We start from the raw sequence: 17,991 nt of genomic DNA, 5'->3' as shown, positions 1-17,991 counted from the left end.
TCTGGTCCACCTGGTTGTTCCGACGGAACAGTTGTCAGCCTCATCATTTTCTATCATCTCCCTCACCCACCTTCCATGGATTCGGGCCTCCGGCTCTTCCTCTTCTCCGGCTCTTCTCTCCCTTTCCCCGGCACCGCGGCTACTGGTTTGAAGGCGGTCGGGGATAGGTTGGGGCTCATTGGTTTGGGGTTCTTCTACCACTGGGAGTGTATTCATCGGGGTGCTGAGGCCCCTTTGTTGCATTATCTGCCCTAACCAGTGGGCGGTGTTCTGTAGTTGGAGGGCCATGGTTTGAAGGTCTTGGTTGGATAAGGTAGCGGTGGGAGCATTCCCTGCCAAACTTGGCGAGGGATTGAGAGGAATTGGTGTTTGGTTGTTTAGTGTTGTAGGGCTAGAAAAGGAGAACTGCTGCCCCTCTTGAGCAGAGCTCAGGTCATTTGGGATGTTAAGGTTGCTTTCATTGTGATTAGCCATCGTGGATCTCAGTGGGTTTGGTTAAGAGTGGAACTCCGGTGATGAAAAGATCTCCTTCGTTCCCACAGACGGCGCCAATTGATGATCTGAGATCCAGAGAAATAGGGTTTTTACAATGGGCTCTGTAAAACTTAGAAAAAGCTTAAACCTAGAGGCAAGCATTTATCCTTTTATAGGTTTCCTTTTGTCTGCTAGTGACGTGCCAACAGAACGAGTATCATTAGACCACTTGTCCCTGCTACGCTGATACGGACGTACGAGGGAATCAGATCTCTGCCCCATGCGCAACGGTCTCTGATTCTCTCTGTGCGCGGGTAGGCGGGTCTGCAAGGCGGGTGGATGAATCCTCCTTCGGGTTCCGGGCTGGACCGGAGAATAGGAATAAAGCAGGGCCCAAATGGGATCGGCCCGAGGTGTGGTGAAGACGAGGCCGGCCTGGTGGAGAAAGCCAGATGAAGCCCGATCGTGAGGCTGAGCGGACTGGACCCAATTGGCGCGAGTGGCTTGAGGGTCTCTAAGTAATGGGTTATTTTCTTGGATCTGGCCCTAGACTGAAATGAGGTGAACTTAGAAGTCATCAGAAGTAAATTTAGCAGGTAAAACAATAATTAAACAAGTTTTTATTATAAATGCAATTACTATTGGAAGTAAAAAAAATTTACATAAATATGTGGTGTATTTAATTTAATTTAATTTATTTATAATTAAAAATTTGATTGCTGATGTTGACTCCTTGATGCTTAATAACGGATAGAGGTAGAGACATCATGGGTGATTCAAAAACGACATACATGATAATTGACATCAATATCATATCTTATATGAAATTTTTAATTTTTTATTTATCGAGAAAAAAGAAATCAAGTTCTCGTTGACGTCGGTCATTGGTCTGATTTGGCTGTTACATTTAAGTGCCACCCAACGGGCGGAAATAAAAAAACTCTAAAATCTTACTTTTTTATGATTATAGTTTTTTTTTTTTTAAATTTTAAACAACGTAGTCATTCTTTTAATTTTATTATAATTATAATTAAATATTTAAATTATATCCCTTTTATATCTTGGTGTACTTTTTTCTCATAATGTTTTAATTCCAATTATAAATTAATGACCTTTCACAATTATATTACATTTATAATTCTAGATAAATTATAAATAAAAAATAATTGACTTCAAAAAAAAATAAAAAATAATTTTTTTAAAATGAAAATTAAAAATAAAAAAAAAATAAAATTTCAGATCTCTTATATTTATTTAAATTTAAAATTATTTGAAATTTAATTATATAATATTTAAATTTATTTTAATAAAATTCGATTCAATTATAATACTAAAAATATTTGACCCGTAGCCGCCACTCAACAAAAGGTAGATAGATAACAAGTTGCAGTCTGCTGTCGTTGCATGAACATGAAGTCTTGGTTTTCAAAGTCTGAATAATCCCAGTATGTATCATAAATGAAACATACTATAATTTGAAATTTCTGCTCATATTTATATATCCATATGCAATTACCTTTCATTCATGTGCTGGCAGCGGTTGGTGGGTGGCAATAAATTTTAGAATAAATTATTATAAGTTATATCCCTTATGTTTTATAATTTTTAATTTTTTAAATTATATCCCTTATGTTTTATAATTTTTTTTAAAAAAAAAGTCTAGAAGGCCTTACCATGGCTGGAAAGGTAAAGAGAGCAACTCCAAATTAAATAGAAAAGACTGCCACTTGATTCGGTCATTTCTTCGAACAGTTGGTGGACATGGATCTTTCAATATCTTAGCATTATTTATAGATAATTATTTTAAATACAAAAGAAAATTTGCATATTTGGGAATTCACTGATAAAGAATACATGTTAGACTGGCATTTAGATTAGAATCAACGTGTCTTCAAATCTCATAAGCTCAAAAATAATATATTGAGTGTGTAATCCATTCATTAATTATAGTTGGTAGCTTTTTTTTTTTTTTTAAAAATATTTAATTAAATATTGAATATTGTCAAATGAAATAAATATTTGTATAAGTAGCAGTTTGATGGTATGGCAGTTTTTAAGTAAGGTCTTATTAATTAAATAATTTTTATTTTTTTTGAAATGAAATTTAATATTGGAGGAGTAGAATCTGAAATGTTTCAGATTTACTAAGATATAACTATCAGACTAAATCTGTGAGTGCATTAATCAAATAAATTTTAAAATTAAGTTTCAATTTGATTTATTAAATTACTTAGCTAATTTTGAGCTTATCAACACAACTTTTTTAAATAATTAGTAAAGCTATTACTGAGATATTATTGTTTAGATGGACTAAGACAGGCTTGGACAAGGCCCTTCGGCTCGGCCCGGCCCGTGTATTAAATCAGTGTAATATTGGTGAGCTCGAAATGTTAAATCAGGCCTTATTGACAAAGACAAGGCAGCCTTTCTAAGAGCATCTTTCAAGGGCCATCTGTAGCGGAGTGAACTAAGCTGCATGTATTGATTTCATCACCTCCACTTCTAACTAAAACTCTCTTCTGGACCAGCATGAATTCAAGAATCAGTCTTTATTTCTGTTGGAGATCAGCAGGGAATCTTGATGATGTTCCAAAGCTGTAGGAAAAGAAAATGGAGTATCTGCCAACAAAAAGTTTTCCACTCAGTTCAGAAGATTACAAGCTGTACGAGGAAGTTGGTGAAGGTGTCAGTGCCACAGTGTACAGGGCTCTCTGTATTCCACGTAACGAAATTGTTGCTATAAAGGTTTTGGACTTGGAGAGGTGCAATAATGACTTGGTAATTTTGGGTTGATTCTTCATCTATCGTCTCTTGCTCTAGTAACATTTGTTCATTCGTTCTTGCTTTCTTTCTGTTGGTTTGTGTAAGTGGGGTTGCTTCAATTTCGTTCTAATTCCCAGTTTGATGAGTCCCCTAACCAGTGCAGCTTTTGAATTCTTTGTAATCAGATGAATGTAATAACCATTTGCAGGACAATATTCGCCGAGAAGTGCACACCATGAGTTTGATAAATCATCCAAATTTGTTGAGGGCACATTGCTCTTTCATTTCTGGTAGCAGTCTCTGGATTGTGATGCCATTCATGGCGGGTGGATCCTGTTTTCACATAATGAAGTCTGTTCGTCCAAATGGGTTTGAGCAGCCCGTTATTGCTACTGTGTTATGTGAAATATTAAAGGCTCTTGCTTATCTTCATGCCCAAGGACACATTCATAGGGATGTTAAGGTATCCCATTAAGTTTTAGCGGCTTTGGTCCCTAAATTTTCTGTTTTCCTTGGCTGAGTTTAAGGTTAAGATCAGTTCTTTTGTCTGTACTTCTAATTCTTTACTTTACATGCCCATATTCACTAGAGATTGTTGGTTCATGCGCATATGTGATGTTTGCAGAAAGCTGAGAAATTCAGAAAGTTTGTTTTCTTGGTGATTTTTTTTTCCTCCTTCTGTTTGATTTATACTTAACTACACATTTTAAACTGCTATCTGCAGGCTGGAAATATATTAATCGACTCTAAGGGTGCAGTTAAGTTGGGAGATTTTGGAGTTTCAGCTAGTATGTTTGACAGTGGAGATAGACAACGTTCAAGAAATACATTTGTTGGAACTCCATGCTGGTAATTTTCTTAGACCCTACATAACGTTCTTGCCATTTAATTTTTCAAATTTATTCATTGGTCGTTGATCTGTTCATTTCTGATTTTAATCTCTTGGTTGCTATTGACTACTTGTTTCTTGTATTGATCAAATTTTCACTCCTTTCGCAGGATGGCTCCTGAAGTGATGCAGCAATTGCATGGATATGACTTCAAGTGAGTGGACCATTCATTCACAATAGCACTCATTTTTAATTGTATATTTGGACTACTAACAACGAATATCTTTTTTGATTGGTAAAATAAAAAATTTTTGGGTTTTCCTCAGCCACAAGTGTTTTAAATCTTCTTCTTATGAGAAAAATAAAGTGGAATGCTGAGTTCCTAAGAATTGAAAGTTCTGAAAATGTTCGTTTTAGAAACAGTTTGCTCTTCAAGAATTTAAGCTTATCCTTTCGATCATATAAACAGAGCAGACATTTGGTCATTTGGAATTACAGCTCTAGAACTTGCTCATGGTCATGCTCCATTTTCCAAGTATCCACCAATGAAGGTAAATCTTTGCCTTTAACTGGTATTTGATGCACCAAAAATAGCAATTTGTGACCGATAAACCAGCAACTGAAACTTTTGATCACCCTTCTTATGATCCCTTTTAATATGCTTAATTTCAAAAATTTACTTTTTTCTTTTTCAGGTGTTGATGATGACTTTACAAAATGCACCACCTGGTCTTGACCATGAAAGGGACAAGAAGTTTTCAAAGGTATGCACAATTCACCTGCAACATCAGGGAATACAACAAATTCCATATGAAGTTCTGAAAGTGAATTTCCTTTGTAGTCATTTAAAGAGATAGTGGCTGCTTGCTTGGTCAAGGATCCAAAGAAGCGTCCCTCCTCAGAGAAGCTTTTGAAGCATCGTTTCTTTAAACATTCACGGTCAAATGAATTTTTGGCTCGGACAATTCTTGATGGCCTTTCTCCACTCGGCGATCGTTTTAGGATGCTGAAGGTCTAATGATCTAGTGATCTACCTCCTCAGTTTGGCTCAGTCTCCATGTCATTTAGGTAGTTGGCATCCATTTATCTTCATCTTCTGATGTGATTTCTTTGCTCAGGAGAAAGAGGCTGAATTCCTAGCACAAAACAAAGCTATATATGGGGACAAAGAAGTATTATCACAGGTGATGCTCTTTAATTCAGTTATAAAATTCTTAAAAACTTGGTGCTCCAATATGTTCAGCACTGTTGCTTTCCTGAGCTGACATCTACAAATGTCTCCACTGTCAATCATTGTGCACATAAATGTTGTTAGTTTTTGTTGTCCATGCTGCAGTTATATATAACTTGTAGTCTTGTGCCATGCTGTTCTCAGTTCATATCAACTAACAAAAAATATGTATATGTCACATAAAGAATAATCAGAACTTTGACATAATTTAAGCTCTTTTGACTTTGCAGAAAGAGTATATACGAGGAATCAGTGAATGGAATTTTGATCTGGAGGGTTTAAAAAAACAGGCTACTCATGTAAGTAGGTTCATGCCCTTGAATTGCATGCACCCTTTCTCGTCTTTTTTCTTTTAATCTAAGTTTCACACGTTATGTAAATAAATCAGATTATGTTCTAACTTTTGCAAGAACACTGCTTCACATGTAGATTCAGGATTGTGATGGCATTTCAAATGGTCTTCAAGATTTGAGCAGCAAGGAGGAGGGATCAGATAATTTGGCCGTACTTGGAGATAGGTTGTCAATGCAAATTACAAATAGTTCTAACTGTGAAAAAAGTACCCTCTTGCCAGAGGTAATGCACCATATTAACATTGAACTTAACTTGCTCTATGGTTTCAGCCTTCCGAGGCATGAGCTCTTATCTAGATGGTAACTTTCTACCTTCCATTGGTTTCAGGATGGCTCAAAAGAGATGAATAATGTTCAAATTGTTGAGAGTTCATTAGCTTCTTATCCTGTTCGTCCTCCAGAACTACAACCGCTCAAGTATGTCTAATTTTCTTTTACGACGGATTCACATAGTTGGATTTTTGTGCTTCATGTTGGATTTTTCAATGCTTAAAAGAAATTCTTTCAGTATGACACATAAATGATGTCCATCTTAAACAAGTATAGTGTGCAAGTATTCTTTATATATCAATTCCCTTGTGACAGCAGCCACTTTGATAGTCACCTAGATAACGTCAATGGACATAGTTCCAATCAGGAAGGAGCTAACCACTCCATTAGCAAAGATTCCATGGAGGTGTTATCATCAATCAGTGACAAAGGAACTAGAAGCTTTGGAAGCGATGATCTGAAGTTTTTTAGCTCTCTACCACTAGATGGGAATTCTGGAAGTTCATCCTTCAGTTGGTCTGTTCAATCAAAGAATGATGTTCCTCTAAATTCCAGTCCAATAGGATCAAATAACTCAAGTGTTGGAGGATCTATAAATTCTATGACAAGCTCATCTGTTTCAATATTATCCTCATTGCAGCGTATATTGGTGCAGAACACCATGCAAAGGGTGTGTACTGAGTTTTTCTTTTTTCCTGTTGGCCATGTTTGATGAACATCATGCTTTGTCTTTTCATCATTCTCAAATCTTTCTGGCAGGAGCAAACTTTAAGAGTGATTAGATATGTAGATAATCTAACAGAATTTATGAAGGCTACAAGCCACAACGAGTACATGCAGGTGTGATATATACTTCCAAGATCTGAACCTAATCCAAATTTTCAGTCTGCATGATGAAATTGCTTTATAAACTTACAGTGGAAGGTTGTTTAGAGGATATAAATATATTGAACTTCCATCAGTAACTGATTTATGGTTGAACTTTCACAATTCGTTGAACTTTCACAATTGCAGATGCTTTCTGCTTCTGTGAGGGAGAGAGAACTGCAATCTCAGATTATCAATATGCAACTAAGGTACATGAGATATTTCTATCTCATTCCATTAAAAGAATGTTAATGTTTTTTCTCACCTTGTTTACTATGCTTTTCTGTACCAGGATTAGACAACTTGTTGATGACTTGCAGGAACAAAAAAATAAAAATTCTGAGGTATGTAAACATCTTTCTGAGGTATGCTTTAAACATGTATTTCCCTTTGCTACTTTTATTTTGAGATTTCAAACCCTTGGAAAGGACAAGCAAACGTATCCATCAACAAATGGCAATATATCCTCACAGTTTTTGAAAGCCTTGGATCTCATTATAACAGGTTTCATTCTGATGTTACACAGCTGGAAGGACAATTAAACACTTTGCTCAACAAAGTCTAGATGCAGAAGAACATTTGCACCTCCAATGACCCATAGTAAAAAGAAAAATATCTGGAGAGATACAGTAACGTATTGGACCTGAATATGCTGGTCATTAGTCTGAATTGGTGAAATACTGGAATCTATAAAAATTATTCAACAGGCTCCAGAAGGAATTCCGGGGAGCCTATGAAAAATCCCTGCATGTATATCACATTTGTGAAAAGCTACAAAAAAATGTGGACCCAATTTAAGTTCCCACCATAATTTTTCCGACTTCAAGTTTGTCAATTTAAGTTCCCAGGCTCTGCAGACCTGAACTGATCACTTTGTGTCAAATCCATTCATTTGTGTCAGGAAAAAAAAAAAAAGAAACAAAGGGAACTTGAACCAAAATCTGATCAAACAATCTTGTAAATTGGTATAATTGCTGGAGAAGTGGTGTACAACTTCTTTGACTTTCTGGTTTAAGGTTGAAACTATGGAAAAAAGCCTAACTGATACAACAACTGTAATATCCAAATTTCTAAAAGAATGCCATCACTGTCAGCAGCATAACATTTCTTCTTGTTTTAGTTGCTGGTGCTGCTTCTAGATGTTGTCACAAAAGTTGCTGCAGATTGTAAGAATGTCAAATTTTGATGCCCCTGCTTGATGCTCTGACCACAAGCTGCATTAGAATTAGATGTTCAATCTTTTAGTTGATGTGCAGAACCAACCATAATACAATAACTTAATAAGTTCCTTGTGTTGTAGGGATTTCCTGTTCCATACAACAACAAAGTCAAACTGTTCTTTATGTATTTATTTTAATTGCAAGAACTTCTGTGAATACAAATTGTTTAGGCAGGAAACTATTGGAATATTTTCTTACTCACAGTTCTCCAACTACCAATCTTAACAGAGGTCCAGAATGAGACCCGGTTAAATAAATGAGTCCCACTTGAATTTTATATGGTTGGATCCACTTATTTGTGTTTGGAGTTGACAATGCAATAGACCTAGGTAAGATTTTTCTGCTCAAGATTTCAGCTGTGCCTTTTACATTTTACCCTTTTCATATTGCTACTGAAAATTTGGATGAGACCACTAAAATTAGAGAATTGATTCAGAAACTCATACCTTTCCTTTACAAGATTTAATTATATCGACCAACAGCTTGTCTCCAGTTATCTTCCTCACCCTTCGGATTAGTTGCAGTCTTGTAATTTTATTTTTCTGCAAATTGAAAATATTTGCAGAGATAAGCATATCTATACCCCAGAATGAAAAGATGGATATGATTATGATAAAATAAAACTTACTTTAAAGTCATCATGAGATTTGAAAATCAAAGTCATTTGAGAAGGATCCAGGAACTTGGACAATATAGACAACAAAGCAGGAAAGCTCATCCATGGCGAGTTGGGCCTTAAGGGCCTTGCTTGATTTCTATTTAAACCTGAACAACAATTCACAAACAGAGCAAGGTCAATCTTTGGTTGGAAGTAGAAATCAATGAAAGATTTCAAGTAATTAATTTGCTTACCATTGAAGGAAGGAGTCTTGATACTGATGATGTAATTAGGGAAGATATGAGAATTCATAAAAGCACTCCACACAGTGAATCTTCTAGGCTCTGCAATATTGTCAACACCAGAGTCGAAATCTGTCGAACTTGGTTGAAATTGCTTGGAGCCTGCAGGAATCGTTTCCATCTTTCCCAGTACCACGCGGCATAACAGTATATGCCTTAGACCATTTTCATCAGCAACTGATGATGCCACACTGTGAAATACAAAGAAGTAAAATTATCACCAATCTAATTTTCTTAATCCAAAATTTTCTCTGTTTGGTTGCCGAGAAACCATAGGAAAGTACACAGGACTTGCAATGTTTTCAACATCTGCACCCCAATTTGCTCTCAAATTGGAAATAAATGATTTGGGTTATTTGGGTAGAGATTATTGTATTTGTATCTCTTATTTCTAGACCAGGAAAATATTTAACTAACTGAGTTTCAGTTTCTTCCATTTTCCTACTGTTTCTTGGCAATCAAACAGTGCATCACCAGAACATATTCAACTTTTAGCATAACAAGAAACAATAACTTACCCATCGATGGAAAATTTTGCAGGAGAAAGAGAAACGCCAACCCCATGAGACTGACCATTAGCAGTTTCACCGCACTGACTAAATCCATGGGAAATGACTTGACAAATCTTCTCTTTGGAAGCACCAAACCAAGCAAACCGCAGATTAGCATTCCCAGCGCGCCTCGCTGCCACTGCTTGTGCAAAAATCCTGAAAGTAAGCCACCGAGCTTTCCCTGCTAAACCAGACACTGTATTCTTGTGTATGGCCACTATCTTAGTATCTTTTGCATGTGTTCCAATACCCTCAAGCAAAGTCTTCTTGATCAAGTCATGCTCAGGGCTTCCTTCTCCAATCTTCACCATTCCATTGCGAGTGAAATCCTCGAAACTATCATTATTATTATAATAACCCGAATCAGCCTCATCGTTTTCAGCGCCAGCATCCAAAATTTTGTCTTCGTCATTGTCAATTATCACAGAGCCTCGATCTTCAATATCAACTTGCACTTGCTCCCTCTGTATTAAGTAGAAATCACAAACCACACAAATCAAAAACAGAAAAGAATATAACCCCATTAACCAATTCACAAAAAACTTCAAAGAAAACATCCCAGATCCCACAAAGCCAACATAACAGCAATAACAACAAAAAAAAGAGTTCTAGCTGGTGGAAAAAGAAACAGGAAAAATCAAAGAACAAAGAAGAGAAGCTACCTGCAGGATAAGAGAGGAAGGATGGAAATAAGGATTGGTTAACATGATTATTTGGTGAAAAAAGAATTGTTAGTCTATACAAAAACAGAGAAGAAGAAGAAGAAGGAGGAGGAAACTACGTACAAGACATTGCAAAGAATGAAAAACCGTTCAATGGTGTTGTATTTATAGTTGGTTATTCTTTGGCGGTTGAATACTTTTCGTAAAGCAGTTTCTAATCCAAGTCCAAATCGGATTTGAACTATGAAGCTTTGGTATCGTCTCGAGCCTTTCTTGACTTTGTAGAATTTTGGTGCTTCGAAGAAGCAGGCAAAGTTACATAAATAACCCCAACTAACCAAAAGGACGAATTGGAGAGTTCTCTAACATGGAGGGCGTTTTGGGAATTTCGTGTACAATATTTATGATGAATTAATTAGTGATTAAAGAATTAGTCAGAAGGACGTGTGAAGACTGTGTTTGGCTTACTTGTTATGCAAGCTTCTGGATTAGCTTCTGGGTTGTATCCAGCGGAGGGCCACGCATTCTGTTTGAGAACTGAGAAGGGAAAGTTTTCTTTTTTGTGGTTGATTTGTCGGTTGATGCCGTCAAATTATACATATTTATTTATATAATTTTAGAATTACATCGGTTTAATTTAATTGATTTTTATTAATTTTATTATATTTTTAATTTTAATCTGCCATTTGATGTTACAGTATTGTTTATGATTAAAACAGTTTAAAAATAAGAGATATTTTAGAGAGAAATCTTAGATAATTTAAAAGGAGTTTGAAGAAATAGATAAAAATATAAAATAGTTTTGTGTTTTTATTTTTTCTTTGTATTTTTATATTATGTCTTGCTTTTTTTTAGATAATAGACTTTAAAGCTGAATAATTTAATATTAATTACAGAGTATATTTATATTTTCATGGTTTATTTCGCTTTATATTCTTCTTAGAAATTTAAATTTTATATGTTCTCCACCTGGATTATGAATTTTTTTTAAAAATATAAATACATGGACAGATTAAAAGACTCTTTCCTATTTTTTAATACATATTCGGCATAAATCGCAACAAACTCATTGAAAAAAATTTAGAAGATCTAAATGGAGAAATTTCTCTAAAATGTTTCTTTATTCTCTCTTTTTTTTTTAATTTATTAATATGATTATTTTAGAATAACTTTTAGATAATTTTTCATTAGAGTTATATTGTTAATTTTTTACATATATGGTGGAAATCACAGTACGAATGTACTAAGATTTGGACGATCAAAGGGGAAATTTATTTTTTTATTCTCTTATTCTTTTGATTTATTATTTACATTTATTTTAAAATAATTTTAAATAATTTTTCTATTGATAGCGGTTGTCGAAACCGTAAAAAATAATCTTATTATCAATCAACAAAATAATTTATAGATAGTGGCAATAGGATCGAATCACAGAGATTTGATACTAAAAATCTTCTTAATTATGACTTGAACAAGTAAATAACAAAAATAAAATAAAAAGAGGGGGTTTGTTTTGATGATAATGTATTGAAACCAAAGAGAAAGCAATAATTTAAAATGAGTAAATCAATGGGAGAAGGACTCTAGTTGAAGTATGGATTTTATTTCAGCTATTTAGAATTAATCATTGATTTTTTGATACTCCTATTTATTTCAATAAATTAGTTTAGGTTGTGAAAGACGCTTCTCACAACCAAATTTCTCCTTAGTTTTAATTTGACTAGGAAACGCTCGCTAATTAAACACTAGTTAACAAGTTGTCAAGGAACGTCCTTGGGGTTTTTTACTTTTCAACTGTTAACTACATTAAGACTTAGAGAAACCTAATTCTAACCTTGCCAACCGCGTGGTCAAGTTTAGATTATGTAACCAAGTGTGCTTGTGTTCAAATAATCTAAACAATTACGGATCTAAATTATTTAAACTAACAATTTATCACTTATGCAATTAAAAGCAACAGGCCTTAATTGATTCTAATAACAAAGCAATAATAGCATGAAAATCAAGTTGCATAAATATTGAAAAATAGGAGCTCAACAATGGAGTTTTAGATCTCCCAATTAATCACAAAACTGAAATTTTCCAACTTCAACTAGAAAAGAAGGAGTTTAGCCACTCATGGTGGACAAAAATACACAAAAAGAAAGAAGAAAAATAGAAGAAAAAGTTGCTGTGCTACTACTAAATTTCTGCAGTATTTCTGATGATGCTTGTTGGTTTTGGTGCTCTCCCTTTTATAGGTGAAGAGTCCTAATTCATTTAGGACTTGGAATCCTTCTTTGAATTGACTTCATGATAGTCTTTTAATTCCTCTTGCTTTTGTATTTTATAATGAATAAAATTCCTTTGGTGAATGATTTTCTTTGGTGTGGCTTTTGGAATTGTCATAGGATTGATCTTGTAGTGTTTGAAGTAGGATAGGACTTCAATGCTTTTGAAATTTGAATTTTTCCTTTTTTTCCCGCGCTGCTGTCCTTCTCTGCGGCAGTTTGATTTGGGCAATGATTTGCCCAAATCACTTGCCCAGATCATTTCTGCAAGTCAGTCCCAGTTTCTTGCTTCATGCGAGTGATTTGGCCAAATCACTTCGACCCAATCAATTTTTCAACTTTTTCTGCACTTTTTCTCCAACTTTCTATTTTCTTTTTTTTTCTGCAAAAACATCACAGAAACATAAATTAAGCTGAAAAAATGTGTAATTCAACAGTAATAAAGATAGTAAAAATGTGGCTAAATTATGTTTGATCAAATACCCCCACACCTAACCTTTTGCTTATCCTCAAGCAACAAATAACTTAGTCAATCAAACCTCTTTTTCTTTTGAGCCTAAGTACCACTTAATTAGCCCCCCCTTGACTCTCAAATTGAAGCACTACAGTGTAGAGTACATGCACTAAGGTTGTCCTCTCTTTTCTTGTTTCTTCCCACCCACCATGGCCAAGAAAAAGTTTTCTATTTGATCATGCTTATTCTTTCATTTTAGGCTTAATGCAACCTCTAAGAGTGACTTGCCTCTTTTTATTTTCATTCAGCAGCACTTTTTCTTATTCTTGCCTGAAAAAGTCACCAACCTTTTTACGCGAAGGTGCATATTGATGATACCCACCCCCGGTTACTCAGTTGGTCACTTGTTCAAGTGGCTACTAACTCTGTTCATAGTCTTTGACCATCGAAACAGGTTATGTTTTGTGCTTTTTGATTTTGCTGAGTTATTTTTTTTTCCTTTTTTTCTTTTCTTTTTCTTTTTTTCACAACAGTTTGGGCAAATAAACTCATAGAGAGTTACACTAACTTTTTATTGCATGTATATTTATTTTTCCCTTGACCATAGTAAGTGCAAAGATCCAATTTAAGAGAAAAACTCTCTAAGTGAAGGTAACATACTGTAAATGATTCAATTTAGGCTTAAAGGGTTGGAAAATTTAATAGGGTCATGAGATAAGAGACTCTTTTAACTTTGTCATTTATGCTGAGTAGAGCAAAGGCTAAAACAAAATTTGTATGTGTGCATGTGTGCAGAAGTGAATATGAGTGCCAAAAAGAAATGTGTGTGAGAGAAAAAAATTTTTGGTATATGTAAAAGGGTAGAAAATGCAAAAAGAAGAAAAAAGAAAAAAAATGATGCAAACAGTGCAAAAATATTCCCCAGTAACCCCACACCTAGTCTAAACATTGTCCTCAATGTAAAATATATAAAAAAGAATTAAGAGAGAAAGGGACTCCCTGGGGTGGTGATTTGGCCAAATCAGTGGCCAAATCAGGTGTGGTGGTGGTCTATAGGTATGAAGTATTGAACCAGCAGCTGCAACATGCTTTCCATGTATATGATTCGGGCCTCCATTCTGTCAAGGCGAGATTCTGTAGATTGATCAGCTATTGGAGGTTCCGCTGATTTGGACAGTGATTTGGGCAAATCACTTGGCCAAATCACCTCTATTGTAGTTAAGTTCTGCTGATTTTCCCATCGATTTGCGCAAATCACCTTTGCTGGGTTGCCTCCCAGTAGTGCCCTAGTTTAAAGTCGCGGGCTGGACTTTTCTGACTTGATCAAGGCTTAAGTAATGGGGGGAGGGAAAAGGGTCCCAACATAATTAAGTAAGAAGTGCAGCACGCCTTTCGTTTTGGTTATAACCCATCCTATTTCTTTCATATACTCATGAAGTAACATGATTAGCTTCTCCTCTTTCAAGTGAGGTGTGCCTCTAGCCCTTATGTTTGAATTTTTGAGGTGATTGGGCAGCACTTTGAACTCCAATTCATATTTCTCCATAAAAGGTGGCTGTAATCTGGTACTAAATTTGGGCAAATCAAATTCTGCTTGCACTGATAATTTGGGCAAATCAAAATCTGTCTGCGCTGCTGATTTGGGCAAATTGAATTCTGCCTGTACAAGTGATTTGGGCAAATCGCCTCTGGACCAGTCTGTGCAGCATGCTGTCTCTTCCATTTCTATTTCTTTCAAATTTTTCTTGTTCTCCTCATCCTCCTGGCCGGTGTCCCTTGGTATTTGTTTGACAGCATCAAGCAAAGGTATATTGATCTCCACTTTGCGAAAGGTTTCAAGTATTTCTTTTTCTTCTTTTTCCTTTTGAGATTTTGCAAACCTTTTCGGAAAGGGAGGTGGTACCTTGAATATTTCTTCTGGTTGTTGTTCTGTCTTCTTCTGCTTTGACTTGGATTCTGCCTTAACTGTTGATTTGGGCAAATCGAAGTCTGCCTTCTTTGGAGGTTTGGGCAAATAGTTCTTGCTGGGCAGTTCTGTCTGTCTGTCAATTTGGCCAGTGATTTGGACAAATTGACTTCTTGGATCACTTTCCGGCAGCATCTCTTCAACAGCCTGTTTGTGCATTTGGGCAGTTCTATACTCAGTTCTGTCATTTTGAAACTCTCTCCCACTTCTCAAAGTGATGGCACTAACATTTTGCTTTGGATTAATCTCTATTTGGGAAGGTAATTTCTTTTGTGACTCCAGTCTACCCACTGATGTGGCTACTTAGCTTATCTGTGGTTCCAAATTTTGCACAGAATTAGCAAGAGAATTAATAATATCTTCAAGAGCCATACCTTGCTTTTGATGGACTGTTGGTGCAGAATTCTTTTGCTGATAATTTTGGAATTGGTTTGCCCTAACATAACAGAAATTCGAGTGCTCTCTCCAATCTGGGTTGTAGGTGTTAGAGTATGGATTAAATCCCCCAAATGTATCGACTTGGTGCTCTTCCTCTTGAAGAGAAGGACACATGTTAGTTGGATGTCCTACTATGGCACATATCCCACATGGCCTTGATTGCTGAAGTGGGCTTGTTGGACCTGTCCTACAACAAGGCTACGAACAACAGATGTTAGATCAAAAATTTGGGAAGCTAAGAAAGATGTACTTACCTCATTTACTCTCCTTGGCAGCTGTCTTTGGTCTTCATATTGCTTTGAGATTGCTGCCATTATAGAAATTAGGTCCCTTATGGCTTGAGGTATTTTGTTTTCAATTAATCCTCCACACGCTGCATCAATCAACCTCCTTTCTAAAGGTAACAAACCTCCATAAAAGTATTTAATTAGGGACTTATCAGAGATGTCATGTTGAGGTCAGCTTGTGCACAATCGATTGAATCTTTCCCAATATTCATATAGCTCTTCATAATCCTTTTGTTTGATGCAACTAATCTCTCTTCTGATGCCAATAGCTTTTGAGGTTGGGAAGTATTTGCTCAAGAATGCTCTCACCATCCCAGCCCATGAAGTGATGGATCCGGGTGGTAACTAGAACAACCATTCTGTGGCAAAATCATCAAGAGAAAAGGGAAGAGCTATTAATTTAACATGCTCTTCGGAAATACCTTTGTAACGATCCGAAAATCGGACCGCTACCGGCGCTAGGATCCAGATCGGCTTAAGGCCGCCGGGACCCGTAGCAAGCCAAATATTCATCCTGTAAACCTGCTTAATCCCATACATGATCAACACATACATAAAAAAAATTTTAAACTTTTCTTTCATTCATTCACCAAACTCAACATGTGCATGCACTATACATAATCATAATCATCAACCCACACTGGAGTCCTCAACAATGCTCCAATGGGGTAACATACATACATTAAGTTTGGTTTTCAATAATCATCATTAAACATTTGAGATCATGTATTAAAAAGGGATTAACAACATACTATGGTCAAGCACAACTCCAAACTTCCATAAGCATTATAACATTACATTTCTATACTATACTTTTACATTACATCATATTCATGCCCACAGCTAGCTATTACATAAAACAAAACTCTACTCCTGCTGACCTCTTGGTCTACCCTGTACCTGCAAACCTGGGGGTTAAGGGAGAGGGGTGAGCTATAAAGCCCAGTGAGCAGAATAATTAAACATTCAATTTAAATTTCATGCTCTCATGAAATGCAACATATCACAAACAATTCACATCAAGGATGAACTTGTCACCAATAGCCCACTACTCATTCCAATAGTGCCAGGGGCGTAGACTGGGCCTCACTGGTCTTTCTCTTACATTACATTCATAACATAACATTCCAATATGCCAGGGGCGTAGAATGAGCCTCACTGGTCTTTCTCTTACATAGTGCCAGGGGCGTAGAATGGGCCTCACTGGTCTTCCATACCGTATCACATCATATCATAACGTAGTGCGGCTAAAGGATCATCCAACATTCATCCACATCAACAACATATTATGCAATGCAACATATTCGTGAATTCTAATGCAAGCACCCTAGTATATCTCATGGCATTCATGATGCGTGTATCATGCTCAGAATTTATTTATTTACTTTGAAACGAAATAAGGTATTCCACTCACCTCTGGCTGAAGCTCTAACAGACACAGAAGCAGCTGAACTCACTGCTGGGGTCCTCGGTTCCTCGGGTCCGAACCTACACAGGCGGACTCAAATGAGGAACCTAACATACATAAACATGACTCTAAAATACTCCCCGAAAACCCCCTAAAACACCTTGAAACAATCACATAAATCATGAAAAAGAGGGCTGAACAGGGCACTTTCGGCGGCAGGTTCGGCGGCCGAAAGGCCCTCCAGAGCCGAAAGTCATGCACCTTCGGCGGCACTTTCGGCGGCCGAAGGTTCCTCCAGAGACGAAACTCATGCATGTTCGGCGGCACTTTTGGCGGCCGAAACTCCCTTCCAGAGCCAAAAGTCCACTTTCGGGGGCAGGGTTCGGCAGCCGATACATGCTACCAAAGGCAGGTTCGGCGGCCGAAAGAGCCTTCGGCTGCCGAACCTGAGTTCTTCCTAAAAGGGCAGAAACTCAGCTCAACATGCATAAACGCCTCTCAACTCATTCAATCATGCATTTTCCTATTCTACAACATGCATACTCAAGCATGCAAGCTCCTAGGGGCTTCAAACTATCCTAAACCCCATCTACAACACATCAAACATGCATATCCAACATACATTGTTCATAAACGCACAGTAAACCCATAAACTCCACATAAACCTACACATGCATTTCTACCCCAAGAAACTTCATAAAACTTACTTAAAACATGAAAGGAACTATGGATCTACTCTTACCTCTTATAGAACGAGAGGAGAGACGATCCAACTCGGAGATGGGGAGAAATCTGCTCTGGTCTCCAAGTTTCCAAAACTTGTTCTTTTGTTCAAATATCTTCAAATCAACATAAAGCTTGTTAAAACATGAAAGATCGAAGGAAAAACATCTAAAATGAACCATGGGAGAGCAAGAACTCACCGTGACCGAAAATGGGGAGAAAACTCGCCCGTTTCGGCTATGGAGCTCTTATATAGGGGCTGGCAGACCACCTTTCGGCAGCCTAAAGTGCCTCCAAAACTCATGCAAGTTCGGCGGCCGAACC

The 17,991-nt window shown here is 36.5% G+C and overlaps 2 protein-coding genes and 1 non-coding gene across 5 annotated transcripts; 2 read left to right on the top strand and 1 right to left on the bottom strand.

The window, feature by feature from the left end:
- The first annotated feature begins 2,817 nt into the window (after nt 1–2,817).
- LOC110629487 (serine/threonine-protein kinase BLUS1) lies at nt 2,818–7,578 on the top strand. Of its 2 annotated transcripts, none has more exons than XM_043949277.1 (16): nt 2,818–3,252; nt 3,446–3,700; nt 3,962–4,086; nt 4,237–4,281; nt 4,537–4,618; nt 4,763–4,831; nt 4,909–5,079; nt 5,186–5,251; nt 5,529–5,597; nt 5,728–5,874; nt 5,980–6,068; nt 6,240–6,591; nt 6,681–6,761; nt 6,936–6,997; nt 7,081–7,132; nt 7,315–7,578. In XM_043949277.1, exons 1-16 carry the CDS (start codon nt 3,085–3,087, stop codon nt 7,351–7,353), a joined length of 1,872 nt encoding a protein of 623 aa, XP_043805212.1. In that variant the 5' UTR covers nt 2,818–3,084; the 3' UTR covers nt 7,354–7,578. The 2 variants fall into 2 exon arrangements, with proteins under 2 accessions (XP_043805212.1, XP_021632166.1); XM_021776474.2 differs by having other exon boundaries at nt 6,237–6,591.
- Nucleotides 7,579–7,717: 139 nt separating this feature from the next.
- On the bottom strand, nt 7,718–10,363 carry LOC110629488 (probable inactive poly [ADP-ribose] polymerase SRO2). 2 transcript variants are annotated; one of them, XM_043949278.1, is made up of 6 exons: nt 10,245–10,363; nt 9,427–9,923; nt 8,861–9,099; nt 8,637–8,773; nt 8,455–8,550; nt 7,718–8,002 (listed from the first exon to the last, which is right to left on the bottom strand). In XM_043949278.1, the coding sequence occupies exons 2-6, from the start codon at nt 9,768–9,770 to the stop codon at nt 7,964–7,966; spliced, it is 855 nt and encodes a 284-aa protein (XP_043805213.1). In that variant the 5' UTR covers nt 9,771–9,923; nt 10,245–10,363; the 3' UTR covers nt 7,718–7,963. The 2 variants fall into 2 exon arrangements, with proteins under 2 accessions (XP_043805213.1, XP_021632167.1); XM_021776475.2 differs by having other exon boundaries at nt 10,122–10,348.
- Nucleotides 10,364–15,693: 5,330 nt separating this feature from the next.
- On the top strand, nt 15,694–15,800 carry LOC122721633. Its single transcript, XR_006348337.1, has one exon. It is a non-coding gene; the product is annotated as a small nucleolar RNA R71 (small nucleolar RNA).
- Nucleotides 15,801–17,991: the final 2,191 nt, after the last annotated feature.

The sequence above is a fragment of the Manihot esculenta genome, chromosome 13, assembly GCF_001659605.2.
Source record: "Manihot esculenta cultivar AM560-2 chromosome 13, M.esculenta_v8, whole genome shotgun sequence".
Classification (NCBI taxonomy): domain Eukaryota; kingdom Viridiplantae; phylum Streptophyta; class Magnoliopsida; order Malpighiales; family Euphorbiaceae; genus Manihot; species Manihot esculenta.
Note: the sequence above shows the minus strand (reverse complement) of the source record. Positions and strands in the feature narration are given on the sequence as shown.